The 22,278-nt window shown below is 32.2% G+C and overlaps 2 protein-coding genes and 1 non-coding gene across 4 annotated transcripts; 1 reads left to right on the top strand and 2 right to left on the bottom strand.

The window, feature by feature from the left end:
- The first annotated feature begins 4,313 nt into the window (after positions 1–4,313).
- TRNAI-UAU lies at positions 4,314–4,387 on the top strand. Its single transcript has one exon. It is a non-coding gene; the product is annotated as a tRNA-Ile (tRNA).
- A 2,107-nt stretch (positions 4,388–6,494) lies between these two features.
- LOC106359455 (transcription factor TCP3) lies at positions 6,495–7,967 on the bottom strand. 2 transcript variants are annotated; one of them, XM_048738452.1, is made up of 2 exons: positions 7,717–7,962; positions 6,495–7,665 (listed from the first exon to the last, which is right to left on the bottom strand). In XM_048738452.1, exons 1-2 carry the CDS (start codon positions 7,754–7,756, stop codon positions 6,722–6,724), a joined length of 984 nt encoding a protein of 327 aa, XP_048594409.1. In that variant the 5' UTR covers positions 7,757–7,962; the 3' UTR covers positions 6,495–6,721. The 2 variants fall into 2 exon arrangements, with proteins under 2 accessions (XP_048594409.1, XP_013654613.2); XM_013799159.3 differs by having other exon boundaries at positions 6,495–7,967.
- Positions 7,968–16,674: 8,707 nt separating this feature from the next.
- On the bottom strand, positions 16,675–18,499 carry LOC106360426 (malate dehydrogenase 1, mitochondrial). Its single transcript, XM_048738451.1, has 7 exons — positions 18,177–18,499; positions 17,876–18,049; positions 17,598–17,766; positions 17,446–17,507; positions 17,238–17,359; positions 17,050–17,167; positions 16,675–16,953 (listed from the first exon to the last, which is right to left on the bottom strand). The coding sequence occupies exons 1-7, from the start codon at positions 18,417–18,419 to the stop codon at positions 16,816–16,818; spliced, it is 1,026 nt and encodes a 341-aa protein (XP_048594408.1). The 5' UTR covers positions 18,420–18,499; the 3' UTR covers positions 16,675–16,815.
- Positions 18,500–22,278: the final 3,779 nt, after the last annotated feature.

Here is a 22,278-nt window from a genome sequence, read left to right as displayed (position 1 = left end):
TATTTGTCATATTTGCCTTTGAAAATTTAAAACATGTAGTTTTTAGACCCAAACTTGGTTAGTTGAACAATAAAAAAAAAACAATTTTCAAAACCGAACCAACCTGATGGTTGGACCATGTTCGACTATGAACCGATTTCATAACCGAATTGAATCTAACAACTAATCTGACTATGAACGGGGTTCATAACATGATTAGTTCTTAAAACTACTAGATCCTTTCTCCGCGCTACGCGCGGATAATATATTTAAATTTGTTACATTTATCATTTTTATTTGTATGTGAAGTTTTGCATATTAAATTATATATAACTAATTTTTAAATTTGATTTTTTTTAGTTTGAAGTAAGTATTTCTATTATATGTAACACAATTAATTAATAAAATATAAAGAATCAAGTCCGAGATTTTAGAGTTATGCAAAAAACAAATAATTATGTATAGAACATAAATTATCTTAGTTTAAAAGATCAGAATCTCATCTCGAATAAATTTACGAAAAGAAAAGTATTCCAATAACCTACTTAAAATATAAAATCCCCTTTTTAAAAAAAAGCGTTCTTAATAATATATTTTTTACGTGTAATAGTTGAAAACTGACAATTGAATATCGATCTAGAATATTATTTTAATATATCTAATGGTAAAATATTAATTGTAATAAAAAAATTTTGAATTTTAATATATCTAATGGTAAAATCTATTTTATTAACATAATATATTTTTATTCATTTATTATTTCGACGTTACAAAATATTGCTTTTGTTTTATTTGTATATTATTTTTTTAATAATTTAGTTTCTTTTTAAGTAAATTTAAAATTATCAAGAATATAATATATTTAAAATTATTAATTTAAATATATTCAAATATGATGTCTCATTTTTATGTGTGTTTGCGTTAAGCATATTTAATTTGTAGTTTATATATTTAATAACACGTTGTTGCATGCCGTACTATGATTTTAATAAATGTGTTGTCATTTCATTTTTATTACTACTAACATGATTTTTTAGTGATCAGTGATAATGTATTTTTAATGGTTATGCATTATATTTTATCGTATATTTTATAACTCTTCATGCTGACACTTTTTTAGAATCATTTTAATTAGAAAATAGGTTTAAAGATGTAAATAAAATTGTGTATATTGTAAATTTAGACTTTTTAGTGTAACTGAGCACTATCAATTATGGAAATTATATTATGATTTTATTTTACTAAATCTTTATTTATGTTTATATTTTTTGTTTTATTTTGTATTTTTACAAATTTATTGCCTTATTCTTTAATTGGAAAGAATTGTTATTTCTAATTTTTGTTTCATATACCTTAAAAGTCTTCGGGTGATTTTTGTTTGTTTTGTTTCTCCAATTACAATGTACAGTTCGACCGTTTTTTTTTTTTTTGGATCAAACTACTAATATCATCAGATAGAAAAGCTTAAACTCCAAGAATGTAGTGAGTATTTGTGTTAGAGAAAACTGATTTAGCCACTAATATAGTGAGATATTATAATATTAGAAGGTATGAAAACTCTTCTGTGTTGTCCTATGCTGGACATAATTAAATTATTGTCAATTATTTTTTTATTTGTGATAACTGAAAATACATCTTTATGTCTTTCTTACATCATCCTTAATTGGTTTATGGTTCGACCATTTTTAATATACCGAGAGTAACATAATTTTAGATGTTGATTATCTCCTTCCAATTAGGAATGCACATAATGAGAGAAATTCAAGGTGAGACCAATTTACAATTTTGTCGTCATATCTATATAGAGTTAGTATATAGATTACTCTATATGTTTCAAAATGTAATAAGTTTTAATTAAAATCTATAATATTTAAAAGTTATTACTTTAGAAATTTTTTATTTAATATATAAATTTAATCAATTACACAGTAATTAACATAATTTAATTGACCACACAATATTCAATAAATATAAAGTTACATTGAAATATAAAAATAATTTATATAGTGAAAAAAAATACTTTTAAACCATTATATTACAAAACAATGGAATATTCAAATTATATTGAAACATTAGAATAGTTAGAATCAGAAAAGCTGAAATTTCAACGTCGATCATTTACGTCGGCCATGCCTTAGACCATCTCCAATGTATTCTTTTATTTTTTTCTCTAAAATAGAGGAATTTCATAATAGAGATGGATTTGTCTCTGGTGTATTTTCTATTTTCTCTTCTAAAAAGGAATATTCTTGATATATTTTTTTCTAAGTTTACCGATAATATTTTTTATTTGTGAAAGTTGAAAACCAACCTAATTTATTTTAGTATTTTATAAAATTATGATATTATTTACACTAAATATTTCTTTACAAACTATTATGTAAAAAAGATATATTTATATAAATAATATATTTCACTAAAAAAATATTTTTGTTATAATTGTTTAAGTAAAAAATTAAAGGATCATTTTGTAAAAATAAATAGAGAAGGTGACATGGCAAAAATAGAGTTTCTCATTGGCCGATTATTTTCGCCTACATAGACACTCTATCTGAGGCTTATATCCTCCACTTTTAATTAAACTCTGTAATATTTAAAAGTTATTACTTTAGAAAACTGTCATTTAATATATAAATTTAATCAATTACACAGTAATTTACATAATTTAGTTGGCCACACAATATCCAATAAATATAAAGTTACATTGAAATATAAAAACAATTTATATTGTGAAACAAAAAATACTTTTAAACCATTATATTTTAGAGCAGATGGAATATTCAAATTATATTAAAACATTAGAATAGTAAGAATCAGAAAAGCTGAAATCTCAACGTCGATCATTTACGTCGGTCATGCCTTAGATCATCTCCAATGTATTCCTCTATTTTTTTCTCTAAAATAGAGAAATTTCATAATAGAGATGGATTTGTCTCCGATGTATTTTCTATTTTCTCTCGTGAAACAGAATATTCTTGATATATTTTTTTCTAAGTTTACAAATAATACTTTTTATTTGTGAAATTTAAAAACCAACCCAATTTATTTTAGTATTTTATAAAATTATAATATTATTTACACTAAATATTTCTTTACAAACTATTATGTAAATAAAAATATAATTTTATTTATATAGATAATATATTTCACTAAAAAAATATTTTTGGTTATAGTTGTTTAAGTAAAAAGTTAAAGGATTATTTTATAAAAACAAATAGAGGAAGTGATATGGCAAAAAAATAGTTTCTCATTGGCCGATTATTTTCGCCTACGTGGACACTCTATCTAAAGATTATATCCTCCTTTTATTACAACACTTTTAACTGTTCATTTAAAAAAATTAGATATTTGTATAATTATTATAAATCGTTAAAATAAAATTTATTTTTTCCACCGGATTTCTGAAAGAATTTTGAAAATCTAAACTCCAAACGTAATTTAAAACTCTAAATTCTAAGAAAATTTAATAATTAAACTCAAATCTTAAGAGTATACCTTAAACCCTATACTACAAACACCAAAACCCAAATTTTAAAATAAGTTATATTTATTATATACAATTCTTAACACAAATTTTAAACTTTAAACCCTGAATATTAAACAAACTCTTAATATTTAAACTATAAACTTAACCATAAACTTTATTCTCCATGAAAATACTTTTATAATTTAAATTTATAAATAACAAAATTTTAACCTTAGACTTTATATTTAAATATAAAAAATTTAAATCCAAATATAATAACAAATAATAGTCATAATACAAATAAATAAAAACTGTTTTCTCATTGGTTGATAACAAATAGAATGTATCATAGTAAGTGTTATATTTCATGCTTTGCGTGATAATTTTAATGCACAATTCATATTTTAAAAAATTTGTTTAATATTAATAAGGCTCAAAGGAATTTATTATGTTTTGCTAATCCATTATGTATCAATCTAGATGCTAGACTAAAGCTGAGTTGAAACACATGACGAATCCTAACATTTGGAAAAAGAAAGAAGACGCACAGAACAATATTCATTAAGTTTCAGAGCAACTTAATATATGCAAGCCCACAGAAGTCCATTAAAAACACAACTTAAATTAACTTTTTTCGTGAAGAGTATGAAACGTGGCAGCACTTCATTGGCCGATTTTTTTTGAAGACGTGGCAGCCTCACCATTGAGTATATGCCCCTTTTAGTATAGTATAGATTGAACTGAACAAAAACTTTTCGAACTATTAAAACACACACAAAATTTAGTTCATATTTATAATATTCTATATTTATCTTTTTATGTATATTTTAAGTACTTTTTAATTTATATATTAAAATATAATTGACAAGGTCCCGTAGCTCAGTTGGTTAGAGCGTTGGTCTTATGAGCCGAAGGTCGCGGGTTCGAGCCCCGCCGGGACCATATTTGTAGTCATATTTACCTTTTGAAAATTTAAAATGTTTAGTTTTTAGACCAAACTTGGTTAGTTGAAAAAATCAAAGAATAAGTCAATTTTCAAAACTGAACCAACCTGATGGTTGGACCAGGTTCGACTATGAACCGGTCTCATAACTGGGTTGGATCTATCAATTAATTTGACTATTAACGGGGTTCATAACATGATTGATTCTTAAAACTATTGAATTGAATAAAAAAACTTTTTGAACTATAGAAAAACACAAAATTTAGTTTATATTAATAATATTATATATTTATATTTTATTTATATTTTAAGTACTTTTAAATTCATATATTAAAATATATTGAATCAAGTTATTGAATCGAGTCGAACTATATTAAACATTTATCCGGTTTAGCTTCCGATCTGGTTTCAAAACAAGCTAATGTGACCGAATGGGGTCCATATTTTCATATCTTCTCACTATTATCTATCTTGGGTCTGGGTCCTCAATTCTTTTTCTTCATCTCATCAAATAGATCAGATTTTGTTCTTCTTCTAATTATGGATTGGGTTTAATTTAGTCACAGCAAAAGTTGTAACGTCAATGATCAGTATAAGAAAGATGTCACATTGACAAGATTGGGTTTAAACCACTACCTAGCCCATAATCAAGTTCTGAGCCATTTTTGCATTTATTTCCCTCTGGATCTATGTATTCTCAATCTAAAAACTGATCATTGGGGTATGGAATGGAATGAAAAAAAAAAATCATAACCAGTAACCTTGAGATCTTACAAGAGAAAGAGGGGACCATTCATTCTTTAAAGCTGACAACCTTTTTACCATTTTGGTTCCATCATTTTCTTACACTTTGATATCTTTATAATTGATGAGTTCATGTCTTTTTTACACGTTCATTCCTTCTATTTGATTCCTTCTATCTCTACAAAGTAAAACCTAAAATAAAAGAGGTTTTTCTTTGAGTTCTCTTTATCTTTTATTATTTATCTTCCAGATAACCCCATGACTGAGCTACATATATATAAATAGCACATATGCATTTGAATGAGAAGGCCAAAGAAAAAAAATCAAACACATTTTCAACGAAACTAGCATTAAGACCGTCTCCAATGGTTTACTCTATTTTTTACTCTAAAATAGAGTAATTCTATAATAGAGTTTGAGTTTGCTCCAATGGTACTCTATTTTAGATTAGAAAATAGAGTGATGAACAAACAAAAAACAAATTACTCTATATTTGGAGTAAACTTATTTTTCACTCTATTATAGAGTGAAAAATAGAATACCACTAGAGCATTTTTACTCTAAACTCTATTTTAAATTAAAAAATAGAGTGAGATTGGAGATGCCCTAACTCTATTAGTTTAACTTTCTTATGCTAATTGATCTGAAAAGAATAGAGACTTGCTCTTCCTTTTCAAGTTTCCTTCATTTAGACCAACATGGGGTGTCTTCATGTACTACTCTCATGTCCCATTCTTCTTTACTCATTAAAGACTATATGTCACACTCAATTTGGTGGATCTCCTTCACCCTTCTTAAAAGTGTAGTATGTGTTAAAAGAAGGTAGACATTATTGACACTAGTCACTCAATATCTCTTTTGCTCTTTTTTCATTAAATGTTTTTTCCCCTTTATCTTTGTACAGACACATGATTCTAAATCCCGAATTCCACAAAAGCAAACACATGCAAAACTCTGTCCATGGAAAATGACTCTTCTTCATCAATGGGGCCAAAAGAAGTGATTAAGAAAACACAAGAGCAATTATTGTTCCAAATTCCCTTTGCCACTCAAAGTATTAGCAGTGGGAATGAACCTAAAACGTAAATAACAAATGTTTTAACATTTCGATGCAGATTGATCTCATTGGGTTTGGCAGAAGAAAAAGAGAAATAATTCTTGAGTAAAGCATTAAAACCCACATGGAATAAAGGACAAAAGCTTGGGATTTTAACTTCAAGTGGGGTTAAAAGGAGGTTTCCAACGCAATCAAAAGAGTATAAGAATTTGCAAATTTATTTAATACAAGAACGTATACGCTACAAAAACAGGATACAACAACACAAGATGTGAGCTATGCGTGACTAGAAGAACACAATAGAGTTTACAGAAAATGGTTTAATTGATCCAAATTGGATTCAAATCATTATAGGCTCGGTTACATGAAAGAAACAAGAACCTGAAACTGTTGATAACACACATAAGCATTCGATATCACAAAAACACAACAACAAGACACACATTCCTTATTACACAAAGCTCCCTGAAACGTTAACAGTTTGATGAATGGAAACCATTTTTGTTGCGCAATCTTATGTTTGGGATCTCGTTCAATGTCGAGAATCAGATGAAGCAGACGAGGGCTTGTCGCCGTGACCATCTTCCTCACTCAGATACCGTGCTGGTATTGCTGATTGGTGAATTGCCGGAGAAATATGGTAAGGATGGTGATGATGATTATGATGATGATCATGGTAAGGATCAAACCAAGCACGAGGAGGCATTGGTGTGTTAATGGACTGAAGGGGACCCCTCTGAGAAAAAACCTGACTTTGTGGCTGAAACGACGTCGTTGTCGCCGGAGAAGCAAATACAAACCCTCCTCCACCAAATGCGGCGGAGTCAGCTGCTCCGCCGTTGTTCCACGTCACAAGTCTCTGCATTTTCCCAAATTCCGGCGACTGGTCGCAGCTCGCCGTCGATGAATCAAACACTAACGGATTGCTCTGGCCGGAGAACAGAGCATGCTCTGTTTCATCGGCGAAAGCAGGACCATTTTGGAAGGAGTGAAGCGAGAGACGAAGATCTTGGCTTTGTGCATTGGCTCGTGACGACGGTGGCGGATGATAATGCGGCGTTGAAACAGACGCCGGGAGAAAACTCGACTGATGATGACGCTCTGTTTCTTCTCCGGAACCACCGTGAATTCCCGTCTCCGGCGGAGGAATTACGGTTTTGGGTCTTTTGGGTTTATTTGCAGCAGCTTGACGGGTTGTGTCGGCGGGGTTCCACGGAGGAAGCTCGGCGAGGTTATCAATGGCGGATTTAGCTTTCATGATGAGCCAATCAACAGCTTTGCTTGGTCGATCTAAACCGAGTCTATCTTGAACATCGTAGAACTGAATAGCCGTTGGAGCTGAGAGCCTCACGCGCCTGTCACGTGGTCCTTTGGCCGTACAGACTTTGCTGTGTCTGTCTTTTTTTCCTGTTGATCGGACAATGTGACCTCCTTCAACCTCCACGATCTCGCCGCAGCCACCGTGTTCTGCCGCCGTTGAAAACACTGATTGGTGTCTCATTCCGAGAGGATGCGGCGACGACGGCGAATGTATTGAATGGTGGTGGTTGGATTCTTCATCAGCCATTGTTGAGCATATTTAGGAAACTGAGGTGTTGGGATGATGAGGAAGAAGAGAGTGTTTGGTCATAGAAAGATATGTCATCTCATAGCTGTCGCCGCATTTCTGCTTTTATTTCGTTTTTCAAAATTACGTTATAGTCATATTTTATGAACTGTATGTATACTTGTATATTTTATGCATTTTCGTCTTTAGACTGTGATTGGAATTGTATACTTGTATGTTTCCGATGAATTATGAGGTTTTATACATATTTGTCATTATTGAAAATATTACACCATACTTGTATTTTTTTCAAAAACATAAATAAATCATAATAATAAGAGTTTTTAACCTCTTAACACATATTAATAAAACAAAAAAATTGATTATAAATACTTTTGTGATTAATTATTTTAAATAATTTAGTAGGTTCAATTATTTTTAAAGTTTACAATTTATTATCACCTGATAAATCTTTACAGAAAACTTTAAAAATCTATATTTAAAAATAACTATTTGTATAACAATTTATTTTTGAAAAACTGAGGGATTGGTTTACAACCACAAGGTAGATAATTTTACCATGAGTGAGACATGTCCCAAAGAGGTTTTAGTGTTAGTGGGGTATGAAGGGTTTTACAAAAAGCAGACCTTAAGCAAGCCATCTGCTGACAAAAAAAGCAAGCCATCTGAGTTCACATGTGGTCATACACCGATCTTTGGTTTGTGTGGGTGAACGTGAAACCAAAACGTTGCTTCTTGGTTATGTTCGAAATCAGTGATCCACTAAAAAAAGAGTGACAAGAGCACTAAGAAAACGTCAGACATACCTATAAGGCTATGATCATTATTATTTTTTGGTATGACTATTATAATTTTTCTTGTTTTGTTATCAGTTTATTTCCAACCACTTTCCATAGAGACACCGACCATGTCCTGATTTTTCAATATAAATACTCTACTTGTTTTGTATGTTTCGATTTTGTGACATCATTTTATCTATAAAGATCGTATGATAATGTAAGCGGACGCTCTAATCATGAAATAATGATACTGCACAAATAAATGTACTCCTACTCCTACCAGTTGACCAAAAATAAAATGTACTCCTACCATTCCACCTACTATACTAGTCCACCAGTTTGTCAGTAAGTGCGTACACTCCCCCGTCACCCTCGCGGTCAATTATCTCTCTTGTTTTTAGTTTGTCAACCTTTTATTTTGGAGAAAACTTTCATTCAATTATTTCTGTATCAGAACTAAAATGAAAACTGTACACAGTTATTTCGTCCATTTCCTTTCAAAGTTGGTTTGGGATTTTGTTTGATGAATTATGGTCTGATAAATTAGGACAGAGTTGGATCTTTCGTGATGATAAGGGACATGCTAGATGGTTATTTGCAAAGGCCTACCCTTGTCTCTGCAACTATGTAGAAGCAATAGCACTCACATGAATTGTCAACTATATTAGTAACATCTTTTCCGAATATGTTCAAATTGAGAGTCACTTTTAAGTCATAAAGGATCCTTAGTCAAGACAAACTTTTAAGTTGCTAATTAATTCCCATCATGTAGTCTTATTAGTCTATGATCGTGACATTTATTACGCCATTTTCAACAACAGATAACATAACTAAACCATCACCACAATGCAATCTGGCAGAGACACTCGAGGGAATAGTTGGTACGACGATCCTATGCATCATGAGTCTCTAGTATTAGCTAACAATGTGATTTATCTCTCTTGCTTTGTATCTATCTCAAGTAAACCATGTTGCTCGTCAGAGCAGGAGAGGCACAAATTGATCCATAACATGGTTTGTTTGATTTCGCTTGCGTCTTTAACAAATCCCAACAAATTCACTAATTTCTTTACACTTGCAAATGCTTCAGCACTACCCTGTGAATTAAAAGGAAGTTCATCATGTTGGTTTTAATTCAACTTGCTTGAAATTTATATTCTTTCGGCATATGAAGAAGTTAGCACTCACATGCAACACAATCATATTATATGAATTCTTTTCAGCCTCATCGAGAAGCGCATCTACCACCATCTTGACTTTAGGAAATGCTACCACGTCCCAGCACAGCAATGACGACATTTGCTTTCGCGCACCTCAAGACATCAATGATAGCAACAACTATCATTTCCTACAAACCATCTGGTACAAGAATCTGAACAAGAAAACAACTGAAGAATGTTGAACGAAACATATACACATCAGAAAAGGTGTGACCAGTTTCCCTGTCAACTTTTTTCCATTTCGATACTCATCATAGAAACCACCTGGAGTAGCTAGCTTCTCATACAAAATTCTCACAGATTAAGGGTGCCAACAAAGTGGCTAGGCAGCAACTGAAAGTTAGATATGGGGTACTATCAAAGGACCAACTCATTTGGTTAAGCTCAGTAATGGTGTACTCATCAGCAGGGTTGGGACGCATCACCTGTTGTCAAAACGGGAAGAAGAGAATGTAAGAGCATACCATGGAACAACGTCAATCCTACCACATGTGAATAGACAAGTGAAACATTGACTTAGATTCCCGAAATTTGTTGTTCAGAAAAAAAAAAAAAAAAGATTCCCGAAATTTAAAAGGTAAATTTACATAAATATAGACTCGAGAAGCTGTCAACTTTTAATTAAAATATTTACTAAATTGTTTATAACCCAAAAATCTTAGTACAGGTCATGATCCTACCACAATAGATTTTACTTGTGAAATAAGAAGCTCATGTACCCAAAGCGTTCAATTGCATGTAATCTCTTAAAAACAATCAATGAACACTGGGCAGAGGAACTAAATCTGGAAAGTTTCAGACTTTTATAGACTTCAGATTCAAGGAATTAAAGAAATAGCGAGGTCAAGCAAAGGTTGTACCACTTATATCAAGTTGCTGCCCTATACTTAGTAGAATGTTACCATCAAATATTAAACAACTACTTTGTTGACAATCATGATGTTCAGAGCCAAAATGATAAACTCTGCTCTATTTGTGAAAAAAACTTGGAGAAATAAGTCAATTAAGATAGAAGTGACATGTGTTATCACATAAACTATATACCCAATTATTTGGATTGATGCATTCTATTTATTAAACAACTAGGTAGTTTGTTGTACGTTGTACTAAAACCTATTAGATTGTTTGTTGTACGTTGTACTAAGAGATTTTTCATATAGTTTTTAGGGATGAATATTCTTATATCTGTTTGGATTCAGTTTATCTATTTGGATTTTAGATTTTTAGAGTTAGATATTTAAATCTTATTCGGATATTTATAAATTTTGGTTTGTATTTGTTTTGAATCATTACGGGTTTGGTTCGAATTCGAGTTTGGATACCCATTTTAATTACATATTTATTAACAAAACTCCCGATATAATTAATTCTCAAAATCCGAAAATAAAATAATATAAAACATAAAAATGAATAATATAAGACTAACTATTTAAATTTACATAAGAATTAGTTCAATTTAAATATTTGAATGGAAAACAAATAAATATTATCAGTATTTTGAACATTTACTGTTATTTTTAGACATTTACTTATGACTATGTTGACAATTTATAGATACTTTCATATTTTGAATATCTAATAGATATAAAATTTTAAATAATTAATATATTTAAGTATATAATTGTGATTTAGATATTTTGGTATACAAAATATTTTATTTTGGATTAGATTCGAGTCTGGTTATCTGGATATTAAACTTTTAGATCCCTCTGAGTAATGAATCAGTTTTATTTTGTGTTTAGTATTATTTTAAAACCTAGTTCGGTTCAGTTCTTCGGATCCAGATATTTTACTCATACCTAATTTCTTCTATTAATAAAAAGCAAAATAAAATAAATGTAAAACAAATATTCTTGGCTTATTTAACATACATGATTATTGAACTATACTTCAGAATACCAATAAAAATTGTTGGACGTCGTGTCAATATTGGTGGGCAAGTTGAAAGTTGATGTAGACTATAATTAATAAGGTACATTTTCTCATAAAATACTCGTAGTAACTATAATAAAAACACGATACAATCAAGTGAAAAAGGTTAGAGTTGCCAGTAAAATAATGTGATCTCTTCACTCGGCACATGAATTTTGTTTTTCAATCGATTTCAAGAATTTTCTTTCTTTTTAAAGCTTTTCTGATTTCTGATATTTTCTGGCAATCTGATTATGTTTCCAATTCTTAGTCTGATATGAAAATTCTGTAAAGAAAAATCAATACTTAACTAAACTAAAGATCCGACTTCATATGTGGTGTTTTTTTTTACTTCAGTTTTCTTAAGTCATAACCAATCACGATTATTTGTTGCTTTCGTGTAGAGAAACTTCAACTATGGCCAAGTTTGTCAAGATATGAAATTTTCAGTTTTTAAAAATATTTTTATTACATCATTTTAGTTTATGCCAATATTAATAATTGTGTATTTCTTTTTTTAAAATGATATTATTCAGTAGTTGTAAAGAGATAATTTCAATTCATTAATAAAAAAGTTAAAAATGTATAAATTAAAAATGATTTGATTAAAAAATAGTGTGTGAACACATTAAATTGTCAGCGGTGGAGATAAAAAAAGTGTGTAAACGCATTAATTGTTAAACTAGAGTTTAAACCGCACATCGTGCTGGTATATTTTCATTTTATAAATATTTAATTTTGATATTATTATATAAATTTAAATAAATAATTTATATCTTAGTGTTATGTATTTTATAACTCTTTACTTTTTTTTAGGTTTCTTATTACTTTATTAATATAAGGGTTTGTTTTATTCATTTTACCTTTTATTACGTTTTCGAGTTTTCATGATTTGAAATAATCAAATAAAAAATATTCTTCAACATATGATTTTGGAAAATATATAGCTGTAGAAATAAAATTTTAACATATGTTAATAACTTCATTTGTATAAACAAATATGACATGATTAACAAATTTGAACCCGTTTTAGTGGTAGATGATAATTTATTTAAATGAAAGCATTATATTACTTAATTACGAAATTAATTAATGTAATATTTAATAAAAATTATTTAAAAATTTAGTAAGATTTTGTTAGATTTTTCTCAACAGATTTTGTTATAATTAAAATAAAATTCAAATCTATAGTTAAAATTAATTTATTATTAATATTCTTATTAATTATTATGTCATATTATGTGATTAATGAAATGGTCCTAGTAAACTTCTAAATAGTAGATAAATATGATAATTTTCTTTTAATAGAGAGGATGATTATGAGGCCGACAAGTCATCATATTCAAATTGAAATCGATGTAAAACTACCACATGACCAATATAATATGAATGCATTAATGATAAATTATTCTCTTTTAATATATAAAAATATTATATTGATACTTTTTTTTCTTAAAATGAATACTTTAACAAAATGACGAGTTACTACCCAACTAAAGAAAACGAACCGAGTTATCATTGGTTTTGGTGGATATATTAATAATTATAACGAATTAGAAACTATCTTATTCTTCATATCTTCATTTTCACTTATGTGGGTACTATTTCCTCCTCCACCACCGCATCTTCCTCTTTCTCCGGTGTTCATTTTCTGGTGTTTTATTGTAGTAGTAGTAAACAAACATGACTAATTACGTTGCTCTCGATAATGTCCGAATCCGTTTGCAATATATTGTAAAAGGGTTAAATAAGTAAATTTACATTATAATATATATATAAAGTTCTACAAAATAAAAATAAAAATAAAAATATTATAAAATAAATGATATATCATGCTAATATATCGAATCTCCAAACGGTATATGTGAACCAACATCCACCGTTAAGGAATGTCGCCAATGAAACCAAAAGCCACATGTTTTCATACATTTGGTCTTGATAACATGTATCTGTTTTAATCATAACAAAATCATAATTTCGTCAAATTTTATAAAAATATAAATAAAGATAAAAAAAATCAAGAAAAATTAGTAAAGAACAAAAACAAAATAAATTGTTGTCCACCATGGTAACAGTGTCAATGTAGGTGAGACAAGCAACGTAAATAGCGCACAGAAAACCTCTAGCTAGATAGGATCGCTGGTGAGACAAGTCTGGTAAAAGAGTGCATACTATTAATCCTACCACGAAACAACCACACCCAACAAAATCCTAACTATCATATGCATCAATTATCAGTTTAAGGTAATCAGTTGTCTATTTCCATCAGACAAAGTCTTTCATTACCATTTCTAATCATATTGCCGTGTATCATTCCTGGAGAAAAGTTTTAAAGTCGGCTTTGAAGAAAGTTGTTAAAGTCGCCAAGCCAGTTTTTTATTAATTATATGATGGATTCGACTACATTGATGGTTTTATTATTGCGGGTTTTTCTATCCAACATGTAAATATATAGAACAATACAAGATGAATTAAAGAACAAATTATCTCTTCGCACAAAAAAAGAACTAATTATCTCATTTTTATTATATAAAATAGCAAAAACAGATGTTGACAACTCTGAGACTGATTAAATGGATCGACCATTTCAGTTATAAAAATATTCAAATACTAAAATTAATGAGAATAAAATTAAATCGATGAGTTGTCTTTTTTCATCAATATTTAGTTTAGTTCTAATGACAAGGTTTTAAAATTAATAAACTAAGCTTATTATAATTTTTAATTCCAACAACTTTATCCAAAAAAGTAAACATGGTTATTAATATAAGCAAAAATTAATAAAATTTAAGCAAAAAATAATAAAAAAGGAAAAATATATTTTTTAAAAAAGTTATTTTCATTAAACTATATTTTTCTATCAAACAACATTATATTGATGCTTTTTAAATATTTAATTTTCTTAGAATGAAAATTTTAACAAAATGATGAGTTATTAACTTATTATACAATTAAAGATAAACGACCAAGTGATAACTGGTTTTGTAGTAATTTAAATACAGTATAACCTCTTTAAATTAATACTCTATAAATTAATATACACTAAAAATTTCTATAAAATAATATAATTTTATAGTCTCAAATCGAGTTTTTGATTCAATTAATATATCGATAAATTAATATCTCTATAAATTAATAAAAAAAACTATTGTTTTGGTGTAGTCCCAACATTATTAATTTATAGAGATTTCACTGTATTTATAACTCATTTGAAACTACCTTATTCTTCATGTATCCATCTTCACTCACATTGATACTATGTTTTCCTTCACCACCACCTCCTTCATTTCTGCTTATTTCACCCTTTTTTTTTCTTCTTAATCCCAACGCATCGCATCATGCTTCAGTGGGTTGATAATACCCTGAGGAGACTCCGGAATTTCCTCAACCAGAACCTCATGATAGTTGGAGCTGTTGTGCTCTTTTCTTTTTTTTCATAATGGGGATCTGCTTCATTGGATTCATCATAAAGAACAAAGGTGCAGCACCAAAGTTCTAGAGGACCTTCAAAATCGTTACTCTAGTAGTTACTATAGTTCAAAAACTCAATAATGAATAAGAATAACTCTCTTATTATCTTAAGAAAAAATAACTCAATAACTCTTGCATATCCTTATATAAAAACTTTCCCACAGCTTTAGACTCATTCAGCAAAAACTTGAAATCACTAGCAATACTGATCGCATCTTTATTACTAAACCCAATCTAACAAGGTAAACGAAGTGATGTCACCTTTGTAACCTCACAGCTCAAAACAGAAACAGAGTCCACAATTATTGTAAGAGAATGTGAACCTATGAACTCCATGGCAATACTGTCCTTTCCTACACTAAACCAATCATAGCTTGGCCTGCTTCCTAGGCTCCGACATGAGCGCATCTAGTCACCAATTTCACAAACTGATAGCAGTTCTGCATCTCCAGGTGAGAACTTCCACAATGTCTCTCTATCAGTCACATGTGCACTCAGAGTATCATCAATGTTGATTCTCATTATTATGCCAATAGTTGTTGGAGTCTCGTTTGACCATCCAACTCCATGGTGTTCCTGTTTAAGTTTTAAGGTGAATTATTATTTGTACTTCTATTTGTCTAATATAGATTGATGGGTGAAAACATGTACCTTCTATTCTATGCTTGTGAAGTAGTATCAGCTAGACACCCATTTTGATATGTTTATTATTTATATCATTAAAACTGAGAATATAATTTTGAATCCACCCTAAAATAAAACTATTGTATTAAATATAATTGTGTATTTATTAAAAATTACATTAAAACGTGATTTAAAAATGTATAAGAATCTAGAAAAATTTAAAATCAATAAAGAAATAAAACACAAATGACTATAAATAAATAATCATTCATACTATGGGAGATGCCACACAGTAGTTTGAGTATAATGGGAGGGGAGGTCGAGGAGCAGAGACAGAATCGACGAGCCTCACAGCTTAAGATCGGATGGCGTCTATGCAACTATTTAAAGAGCATTTCCAACTCCACTGCAAAATGGAGTAGAAAATGTAGTCATGAACAAACAAAAAAAGATATTACTCTATATATGCAGTAATACCTTTTTTGTTTGTTCATGACTGCATTTTCTATTCTATTTTGTATTTTTTGTTTGCAATGGGGTTGAAGATGCTCTAAGTACAAACATATATGTAATGTTGATGAATTATGGTCTGATAAATTAGGACAGCGTTGGTCTGATAAATTATGGTCCTAATTATTTTTTTTGTTCAAAAAAACATATTAGGACAGCGTTGGATCTTTCGTGATGATAAGGGACATGCTAGATGGGTATGTACAGAAGCTCACTCTTGTCTCTCAAACTATCAAGAAGCGAAGCTATAACACTCACATTTGTTGTCAACTGTGTTTTTAAAATCATGTTTTGAAAATGTCAAAAAAGAGAGCGGCTTTAGAACCTTTAATGCAAGTCCTAAATGATCTTTCTTCTTAGCCAAGAAAAACTTTAAGCTGCTAAATACTATCACGAAATCTTATTTGTTTGTGACAGTGTCATTTATTACCCGCAAAATACATTGTTTGAAAATAAAAAAGTAAGACTCAATCATGGATTTTATGGAAGGCCAGCTCTAGCCGGAAAATTGGAAAGAAACATAACCGAGTCAAACCGGTTTAACTCATTGGTTGGCAAACTTAACTCCCTTCTCAATGGAAGACTTGAGTTCCGGCTTCAATGCTTCCAAGCCTTCCTTCTCAAAGTCAGAGAGTGGCCCCAAATCAAGAACCTCCTCAACACCGTTCTTCCCCAACCTCACCTGAATCACACAACCAAACCATCACCACACATTCGCATTCATCAACTGAGTCATGAGACCGTATGATGCACATTGATGCTAAGTTTAGAGGATTACCTTTGAGGCAAAGAAAGGAAGCTCAGTGATTGTGGACTGCACGTATGAGCATTCCACTACATCTGGAACACCATTGAGTCCCTTCAAGCATGCGTCAGCGAATAGTGCTCCAGCATACCTGTGTGACAATGATCAGATTACATAATACAAGAATTCAAAAGCAAGAATAATAATAGCACAACACTTACGCCATTGACAATGTAGCTGAACCTTTCCCTGCTTTTGCCTCCACAACTTCTGTACCTCCATCTTGAGTACGCTTGGTGAGGGCAGTGAGCACGTCACCTGACAAGTTAGCTTGGGGAGTGGCCTACATTGTTTACAAAACAGAATATGACTTAGTCCAGCAGAACTAAAACGCTCTAAGAAATAAGAAGATTGTGTGAGAGAGGTAACCTGAGAGAAGAGTGGGAGGATTGTAACCCCAGCATGACCACCAATCACAGGAACATTAACTTCTGTAGACACAACAAGCATTTAAAACTTAAGAAGAACAAATTTTTAAAAGGAGCTTATGATTACAAAAAGACAGACACACAAACACAAACCTGCAACAGGGACATTAGCCTTTCCAGCATAGAAAGTCTTGGCCCTAACAACGTCAAGAGTGGTGACACCAAACAGCTTCTTCTCATCGTACATACCAGCCTTCTTAAATATCTCTGCTGCAATTGGAACAGTAGAGTTCACTGGGTTGCTGATCATATTAACAAGTGCCTGTTTCAACACAAAAAGAGTAACACCAAATGTCAGCCATTTGATTAAAAAACCACAAAAAGGAGACATCTTTACACCTAACAAATCAAGAATCATGCTCAGGGCTTACATGAGGGCAGTACTTGGCGATGGCAGAGCAAAGGTTCTTGACAATGCCGGCATTGATGTTGAAAAGATCATCACGGGTCATACCAGGCTTCCTGGGGACACCAGCTGGAATGATAACAAGGTCAGCTCCTTCAAGAGCTTTCGCCAACTCATCATCTCCCATGTATCCAACCACCTATACAATAACACAAGTGAATGAACAAACCATATCAATATAAGCCTAAAGTAAACGTATATAGACGAATTGAGAGAAATAATCTAAGCTAAGATTAATCTCCAGATCTAGTAGAAGTAGATATAACCTGAGATCTGGTGTTGATGTGGCCGACGTCAGCGGCGACTCCGGGTGTGTTGGCGATATCGAAGAGGGAGAGGCTTGAGACGAGGGGGTTGAGTTTCATGAGGAGAGCAAGAGGCTGACCGATTCCACCGGCGGCTCCCAAGATGGCGACTTTACGCTCGGGGACGGATCCGGAAGAGAAGCTGCGGCGGAGAAGCGACTGCTTCGCCGAGGCGGAGGATCGGACAAGCATAGATCTGAACATTTTGCAGGAGAGAAGAGATGTCTTTTTAGTGTTTGTGGTGAAGCACTTGGCGAGACACTCGATGATGATGAGATATGTATCTGACTCTTTGCTTTTACTGCTTCCACTTCCAGGGCTGTTTTTGTCTTTTTCAGAAAGGTTTCTTTTAAGTGTACATTTTATTTTTTTTTTTTTTTTTTTTTTTTTTTTTTTTTGATAAGTATGTGAATTTCATTAACAGAGTAATGAGACAAGGTGATACAATCAGTTTTGAGGAACTCAAAGCCTAATGCATCTAATTTTGCTAAACAAAGCAAATAAGTTGAAGAGAACCCCAAAAAAAGCTAAAAAAGATCTCTAAAACACGAAAGGTTTAATCTGAATCCCAAAGGATATGATTAAAGCTTAGCTATCACTATGATTTCAGCAACAAACAGATGAGTTTCAGGAGATCCAAGTATTGGCTTGATACCGGAACCTGAATCAAGAACTAAGACCATTGAAGATAACAGCCGGAGAACGGTCTGAGGCACCGCAGACCATCCCGAAGGCGGCTCCTAAAGGGAAAACAAGCGAAGCAGGGTTGGCATCGTCCTGGTCCGGTCATTACACCCAATGAAGCCTACTCCAGACACTGAACACTCCAGATGATGACCTTCGGATCCCTGTGAATCCTAAACCAAATCAAAGAAACTGGCAATGAAGCACTGGTGAAGATACAAGCTGATGGAAGCGGAGGTTTAATGGCTCCAGCTCCGGTCCCATCACACGAGCAGAGCACACAAGATTCCAGATTCAGAGCTTCGGGAAAGGCAGGTAGCGACGATCAACTTCCTTCTGAAACTTTAAATGCGGGGAAGCAAAGCTCCCATCAACAGGCGCAGAAGGTGAGAAAGATCCGTCTTTAAGCGCTATGGTGAAGCAGAGCAACGGCACAAGCTCTGAGCCACCACGAACCGATGAACAGATCCGAACCTAACAAAGCCATGGTAGCCGTGCGAAACCAAACATAAAAGAAGTCCCCGGCGAATACCTCGACTTCGCCTTTTCAACAATGACCAACAGATCTAGAGGGGGAAGTTCTAGCTTGAGCAACCGAGAGAGGAGACAGGAGAAGGCAGAGGAGGAGCTGGTCCGAGAGGCTGTGGCAGCGACGCACAGGAACTCCGACGAAACCTCCAGTGAAGATCTGACCCAGATCTACTTTAAGCCAAACCCTAGATCCACCATCAAAACGGTGCCTCCTGCGGATCTCAGGCCAAACACGAACTCGCCTTCACTCCAGGGAGTCTGAATACACACCCAGACACCGGTTTCTTCGCCGGATCCGGCCGCTATCCGGAGGAAGACCAGAGATAAAGAAGCAAGGAGGACGTGAAGAGGCCAAGATATAACAGATGAAGAGGAATTGGATAAGGGAGCGGAGATGGGGTGGCGACCGACGGGTAGAGAGTCTCCGTCGGCCACCGGAGGCGAGAAATAGAGGTTATCGGCGAAAGAAAAGTGTTTGGTGGGGAGAGAGATGTCGAGAGAATTTTCTCTCACCTCTCTCTACTTTAGTTTTGCTTTTTAAGTGTACATTTTATATATTACTACTCAGAAGAGTGTACATTTTATATATTACTAAAAACATGTTTAAAAACAAAACATCTTGTGTTACATTCTAATCTAGTGTTCACTTAAATCTAGAGCCAAATTCTAATCTTATGATTTTGAATGTTTAGTAGAAAATAAACAACGAATGTTATAGTTTAAACGTGATATCAGTAGAGATTTTAAGCAAACTATCATTAGAAATTATCATCAAAAGTGACTGGCTTGTATTACTAGAATGTGAACATGATTAGCAACGTACTAAGGGCAACGACACATTCAACTACAAGTTGCAAATAAATGATTTCGCCATTGTTCTTCTCATTGCCACGCCTCCTCGGTCGCTCCGGAAAATCGCAAAATAAAAGGAAAAAAATAATAGTAAAACAAAAGACGAAGTGGTCACAAGGTTAGTGCGAACGAACGATTCCTAACAATGACACCCAAGACAAGTCTGTTTGTGGACAAGAAGCAAGAGATTAGATCAAAGTCTTTGTCTTCAGAGAATAAATCAACCAAATTCTAGTAATATCACAAGCTATGAGATATGTACTTTTTACCCAAACAAACAAAGGCATATCAAGAAAAAATGACAAAAAGAAATCTGGCATAAAACCAAAACGCTATCATGGACAGTTATATGGTATTTATCACAAATAGACAACTTAGATTTGTTATCATCTGAAGCAGAACTTTTTGTGTCAAACAATGGCTACTTATTAAGATGCACACTCTTGAAGATACCTCTATCATGTCTGGTTTTGGCATTATTATACAAATAGAGCTTCACAAGTCTCTGCTTTGAAATCTGGAAAGGCAAAAAATACAATTGTCTACGCTTTGAAATCAGGAAAGGCAAAATACATTTTTCTCTAATATATAAAGCTGCTAAAGCAACACATGGTTCAGCACTTTTGAGATTAACCTATGAATCAACTAGTCATATATAATTCATCAAGGCAACCTTCTAGTGCTACTTTATTTATGTCAAGTAAAAGATTCTCCCCATATAGATGTCCTCAAAGATCACAGACAAGTTAGCCTAGAGTCAAATGTTCCACAATAGTCAAGGAAGAGTAACCAGGAAACAAGGCAGAAGAAACAAATACACCAATATTATTGAAAACTCACTAATCTAACAAACAAAATCAATCTGCTAACTATTGTCTATGAAAGAAAAAATACAGGAAGACAACCTAGGCTAATCAGTCATAAAGCAACAAGGCATTCAGAGGCCAAGACACATTCAGTTAAAGTGCAGAGAGAAAGAGGTCAAAGCAGCAATACATTCATCAATCCAGAGATTTTAAAAGAGGTTGCAATCACGTTATATCATCACGAAGAGCATCTTCGCCCTCCCACAAAACTGATTCAAACATCCATTCCCAACTCAATTTGGTCATTAGCATTAACAAACAAGAGTTTCACTTGGAAACAGAGATTAAACTTCAAGCAGAGAACATCAACTCCACAAGCAATGCATGGAGCAAATGAACAGTGTTATAGAAATGAACTGATGATGCTGATTGTAGATAGACTAACAGATTTTGATATTAATAATTGAATGCCAAAGCAGATGTCCCAAAAAAAAGAAGATATTTAAGCCTAAATTTACCCAAGTATTCACCAACAAAGTAAATACAAGAAATGAACCCATGCTAACAACATAGAGATACTAGCTTACTAGCTCAGACATTGCATCAAGTAGCAAATATCACTGAACCCAAGCAGAGAATTTCTAGCTAGCAAACAAAACTAAGCCGGCAACAGGCAAAAAAATCTATGCTAAAACCGGAGAAGAATACATCAAAACGCAAGGACCATGCAAGCATAGACTATATGGACCACTTCAAGTACCATAACCACCACCCATTGGTCCAGGCCCACAGCAACATCCTGACCCAATGGCTTCCCTTTCTTACCATCTATAGCCAACTTACACTGCAGCTGGATTCCATCAACCACCTTTATAGGATCATGAGCAAGTGCACCTTCAGAACTGATGCAGAGAGGATATTTAGAAAAAATATCTTATTTATTTAGTGTTTTATTTAGAGTTTATTTATTATTAATATAATTATTTCTAATGTTTTAGGGTTTTTATGTTTTCTTATATATAATTTTTGCGGCTATGGTTTTATGTAGTTTATGAGTTGATTGATTATTAATAAAAGTTGAGAGATTTCTCTTTGTTCCTTGTTTTCGGTAAATCATTGGTGATCTCAACAAATTTAAGAAGATATTGATCTTATGCATTCTTAGACTAAATAAAATCTTTGTGATTATC

This window comes from Brassica napus, chromosome A8 (genome assembly GCF_020379485.1).
Source record: "Brassica napus cultivar Da-Ae chromosome A8, Da-Ae, whole genome shotgun sequence".
Lineage (NCBI taxonomy): Eukaryota > Viridiplantae > Streptophyta > Magnoliopsida > Brassicales > Brassicaceae > Brassica > Brassica napus.
The sequence above is the reverse complement of the archived record's forward strand: the minus strand, read 5'-3'. Positions and strand labels throughout refer to the sequence as shown.

Bases quoted from the DNA above. Each gene is read 5' to 3' on its own strand.
- LOC106359455 (XM_013799159.3), bottom strand. From the start codon at position 7,756: ATGGCTGATGAAGAATCCAACCACCACCATTCAATACATTCGCCGTCG.
- LOC106360426 (XM_048738451.1), bottom strand. From the start codon at position 18,419: ATGTTCAGATCTATGCTTGTCCGATCCTCCGCCTCGGCGAAGCAGTCG. The intron at 17,767-17,875 runs GTAAGCCCTGAG...GTGTTGAAACAG, and splicing joins TCGCCAAGTACTGCCCTCAT to GCACTTGTTAATATGATCAG. The intron at 17,168-17,237 runs GTAAGTGTTGTG...ATTGTCACACAG, and splicing joins TCAGCTACATTGTCAATGGC to GTATGCTGGAGCACTATTCG.